Source organism: Apis dorsata, unplaced genomic scaffold (genome assembly GCF_000469605.1).
Source record: "Apis dorsata unplaced genomic scaffold, Apis dorsata 1.3 scaffold_4, whole genome shotgun sequence".
Classification (NCBI taxonomy): domain Eukaryota; kingdom Metazoa; phylum Arthropoda; class Insecta; order Hymenoptera; family Apidae; genus Apis; species Apis dorsata.
Window position 1 is genome coordinate 823659 of NW_006263307.1, and position 5431 is coordinate 829089.

The 5431-nt window shown below is 27.1% G+C and overlaps 1 protein-coding gene across 1 annotated transcript in view; it reads right to left on the reverse strand.

Moving 5' to 3' along the window:
- Window positions 1-5431, reverse strand: part of LOC102675152 (cationic amino acid transporter 2) — a 36052-nt gene that overhangs the window by 9444 nt on the left and 21177 nt on the right. The window contains 1 exon segment of the mRNA XM_031515084.1: window positions 4447-4674. Coding sequence (XP_031370944.1) covers window positions 4447-4674 — 228 coding nt within the window.

Here is a 5431-nt window from a genome sequence, read left to right on the forward strand (position 1 = left end):
TGGTGTACTCATTTCGGTAGAATCGAACTGAAAAAGAATTTTTCTTTCCTGTTTTTTCTTTGTTCTTCTTTTTTCCAATAAATACAATGGGCTCTTTGTATACATCGAGGAATAAATTATTTTTCGAAATATTTAAATTAATCGTTCATTCAATTTGATTTGTCGGAATTAATTATAATTTATAATCAAAATTAATTTTTGAGTCAAAAAAAGGAAATAGTTAAATTTAAAAACTTAAATTTTCGAGACTATTATCAAATTATGTCACTAGAAAGATTAATGCAATTTAATTTAAGTAGAAATTTATTATTATGATATCGCTGTTTGAAGTTGATTTTGATGAAATTCTTGTATAAATAAGATTTTTCTAAATCAAATCTAAAATAGAAATTTCGAACGATACTTAGTCAAATCCTCATTCATATCAATGGTTCCCAATCTATGGATCACGAATTATTCTTTAAACGTTCTTATTCATTTTTAGTTACCACTTTCAACATTTATTTATCTCTACATCGTTATATTCTATATAATATTAAAATTATCTTTCTCTTATTTAAACTTTATTTGGATAATATATAATAATATATAAGGATAATATATAAAATAATTTTTTAAATTCTTCTCAACATGTATGAAAAATGAGGAGATGCTTCGAGTTACTTGAATATTATGAAGAAGATCTTATAGATTCAAATTTAAATTACTATATAATTTAAAACTATTACATTGAAATTATAGTGAATGACACCGAAAATAATTTTTTAAGAGATACAAAATTTTGATGGTGACCAAACCTTAACATGATAACCTTTAACGGTTTTTAATTATTAACATTTTATGGGAAAATCGGCGGCGAGTTACTTAAAATATGAGAAAAGGGGATCACTCGAGAAAGGTTATAAAAAACATTGGCTCGTGTTATTCCACCCTTATCCATCATTTCTTTAAGACGCGTTCTCACAAATATTAAGTTGAGACAGCTTTTTACAAGTTGAGTACGTGAATCACGAATCACCCTGTGTATACTTGGTTGGGAAACGAAGGGGAAAATGTTATGAAGGGGGTCGAGGGAAGAAGGGATTCTGGCGGATAACAAAAGAGGGTGCGAGAGGAGCGCTTGCGCGGCTCAAGTCTAGCACCTGTGGACCTCATCGATCCAAAACGAAACCGAGCATTTCGATGCCCTTTAACCTGCTCACCTGAACCCCATTTCCTCTATTCTCATTCTCTTCCTATGCCGTATTATTCGTTTTTCGTCGTTTTATCCCAAACCGACCCTTTGATCCCTCCAACTTCTCCTTCATATGATCTTAAATTCATTATATCTTTTTCGACTTTAAATATAATAATGTTAGGTTTATTGGAAACATCGTATGATGTTTGAATTAAATTATCTTATTATATATAGGTTAGATTCATGAATTTTAACTTTGCGGAAATTATTTCGTTTGTAATTATTCTTCTGAGTTAATAAATTTTATTTTTTTAACACTATAATATATGGAAACAATTTGTTTAATATTTTATAAAAAATTCTATTAATAATATTTAAGGAAATAAAAGTATATTATAACATTTCACTATCAAATTTTTTTTTTGTAGATTAGAAAAAGTAGATTTTTAGTATATTATTTCGATATATTTATTTGAAATTTTAAATTAGAATTAAAATATAAAAATGATTCAGAAAACGTTTTCTTCTTTTTTTCTTTTTTACGCAATAAATTCAAGGGGAGAGAAGATTAAAATTCTAGACTATGATCTCATAAAACTAAACTTAGAAATACTCTAAAATGGCGGACAAGAAAGGGGAAATAAGTTGTCGCTTCTCCTTTTGTTTCCCAGTTGGTCTCTTGAGTAAAACTCAACTGCAAAGTGCATAGGAAGCAAAGTGTGCGTAGAGCATTCGAATAATGGCACGCTTCACTGGAAAGAATGAAAAAAGGTTAGAAAACCCAACTGAGTCGTTATCATTTATTGCGACAATGGAATGGCAAAGATAATGATGTTAACGAAAAATTTTCAAGGATCATCGTGTTAGAAAACTTTCACTATCCAAATGGAAAAGATATGTAAAAATTTTATGTTTTTACTCCATTTTTATTCCATTTTTCTTTGCTTTGGTTAAAATAATTTTTTTTATTTTCAGAATTCAATATACGTTTGATAATATTTGAGGAGAAGAAGTTGTAGAAAAATAAAATGATATTATTTTGGACAAACATAACCTAAAAATAAGATAGGTAATTTTAATTGATAAAAGATATTTTGAAAATATTTGGATATCAAAGAAAAAAGTTTCGATAAGAAATTATGGAAAAGTTATAAAATAAGTTTATAAATAAATAAGCTTAAGATATAATCTAAAAGTTGAAATATTTGGAAATAAAGAAAGAATAAGATAAATATAGAAAAGAGAAAACAAAAAATTTGAAGAAAATCTTATTTTTAAATATATTTTTAAATTTTTCTTATTCTTATATTTTAATATTTTTAATTATAGATTAATTTTATAATTAAAAATATATCTTTAATTCAATTTTAAATTTCAATTTTTTGTTATATAGTTTTATTTATAGTTAATCTAACCTAACTTTTCGTCGAATTTTCCAATGCTCTTGTGACTAATAAAATTTTAATATTTTAATATTTTAATATAAAATTCAATTAAAAATTTGCAATGATATACAAAATTTTACTAAAATTTGTATATCTTTGACAATGAAAGCGAACTTTAACGATTAAAATGCAGCAGAGCGTGCCCTATCTGCAAATCATATGTTCTCATAACTCGTTAAGCTTTTTGCATTGAAATGATGCAGGATAGCAAGGAAGAATTTTAATGTTTGCTACCTATTTTCAAGAATTAAAACTTTAATAATTATGCATAATATTTAAGAAACGACTCTTTTTTGACCATGAAATTATTTTATTACTATATTTATTATAAAAATGTAATTTAAAAAATATAAAAGAAATATTAATTTTTTTTTTTTTTACTTTTCAACATTGCAAATAATATGATATATAATAGGTAGTTGTGAAAACAGAAAAAATAAATAAATTAATAAAATCAATTGAGAAAAGTTATTTTATCAGATTATTCTTCAAGAAAACTCGTGGTCGAAGAAACAATGAAAGTTATATGATTGATCGATATTGAAAATCGATTATTAATAATGTTTTATATTTAATAAAGAAAAGCATTAAAGCAATGATATAAAAACGGAAATTAAATATCGGATGAAAGGTAAATACAATGATTAAGATATAAAACATAAAATAAAGAAATAAATAAATTAATCAAAGAAAATGGAAGAATGTTTATATATAAACACTTTGATCATTTCCACTATCTATATATTACTATAAATAAATATTTAATAGAATATTTAATAAATTTTAACAATTTTACGAATATTTTTTGCTAATTTGTTGTTTGTTGTTGTTATTTCTTTTTTATTTTCTTTTATTTTTTAATAAAATATGATTTATAAAAATTGATTTTTATAAATATATCATTAAAACTTTTTTCATAGTATTTAAATTTTTTATTCTGATTTTTTCTTTTTTTTTTTTTTAATTTTTCTTTTCTTAAAATTCTTTTGTCATCTCGCAAGTAGAATAATCCGTTATTCATACATTCAAGTAGAATGATCCTTGCATACGGTCGATACACCGTGAATAGAATGTTCCACTTTCATGCCTCGACAGTGGAATCATCGCGTGCATGATCAGACGTTAAGAACTTTAACTCACCAGCAGCGCAGAGATCGAATATCCGATTGTCCGGTTTATCTCGGTTACTTAATCAGCTCGTGAAATGAATCTCGTGTTTATACGGCGTAATAATCGGATGCAATTGAATAATCATTTCAGTACCAAAACTGAGTGATACGAGTCAACGATTCATTGTCCCATAATGGAGAGAAAATCTTTTTTATTATCTGATAATATTAATAAATTGGCAAATAACAGATTGCACAATAATGATTTCAATATTATTTTAACATTCAAATAACTTACAATTGTGTTTCCTCTTCTAATATAAAAAATTTTAAAAATTAATAAAGTTTACCATGAAATGATTAAGAAGTGAGAGCAAATTAAATATTAAAATTTCATCAATTAAAAATGATTCCTTTCTGATCATATATTGGAAACCATTGATATAGAACATGGAATCTCACCTAACTTGCAGATCTCGAAAGAATTAAAACAATTACAAAGTGATTTTTGGGGATCACAAATAAAAACGTACAGCTGTAATAATTACTCTCGTGATGGCAGTATAATTATATTAAAATAAATCATTAATTATGAAAATAATTCCTAAGAAACATTTCACGATCTGTAGATTGGAAAACTAACGTGTTTTAGAAATTATAAGTAAACAATACTATCGATAGATGGCGTAATCAAAGCGTAACAAAAATGGCTTACCAAAAATGGTTCCCACGCTGTTTGCTATCGCCCCGGAAACAGCACCGTCTGTAAGGGCGTCCAAGCAGGCGCTAAGGGCGCAGGCACACGCGCTCGTACCTATAAGGTACTCCAATATCATGTTCCATCCTATAATGAATGCTATTAATTCGCCTACGGTCACGTAACTATACATGTAAGCGCTGCCAGTCGTGTGAGGCACTCGTACTCCAAACTCGGCGTAACATGCTCCTATAACATCAATGCGAAACGCCAATTTTTAGAAATTAAAGTTGAGACGCGAAATAAAGTAAAAGAAATAGTAAAAGAGTGTAAACTCGACTCAATAAATTTATCTTCAGAGATAAAAATTGATTTTTATGATCAATATCTACTTTATCCAATAAAAATGTACAGCTGCGATAAAAAAATCGATACAAGGAGAATTTATGAGCAAGATTAATTGGAACGGAGAAGTATTCGATCATCTGGAATCAAATTCCAGAGAATTTGATCAATATTTATCCTGATGATCCTATAAAAGATTTAAAGAAAATATAAATTGGAAAAATATTTTGAGGAAACATAAAAATTTCATTCGGATAGAAATAAGTGTTTGAATAATTTTTTCAAAAAAAAATCGACGCGAATGATATGCGAATGAAGGGCAAGAAAGAAAAAGAGGAAGGGAGAGAGTAACATCAACTGGAATAATGAGGCAGCAGTGGCGATTAATGAAATGACGTGATAAATTAGCAATCAGCCCCAACCTACATCCGTTATCGACATTTTAATCCGTTCGTTGATTCGTCTCGACAATTGGCCACGTTCTGATGTAACTGATTAAAGCTTCACACGTTTAGAGATTGTTAATTGGCATCAAACACACAACCAAAGATTTAAATTAATTAACTTGGCGGTATTGACTTTCTTCCGATTTTTTTCTTTTTATTCCCTCTTCTTTCTTTTTTTTTTTTTTTTTTGATTATATTTTATCGACCATGGC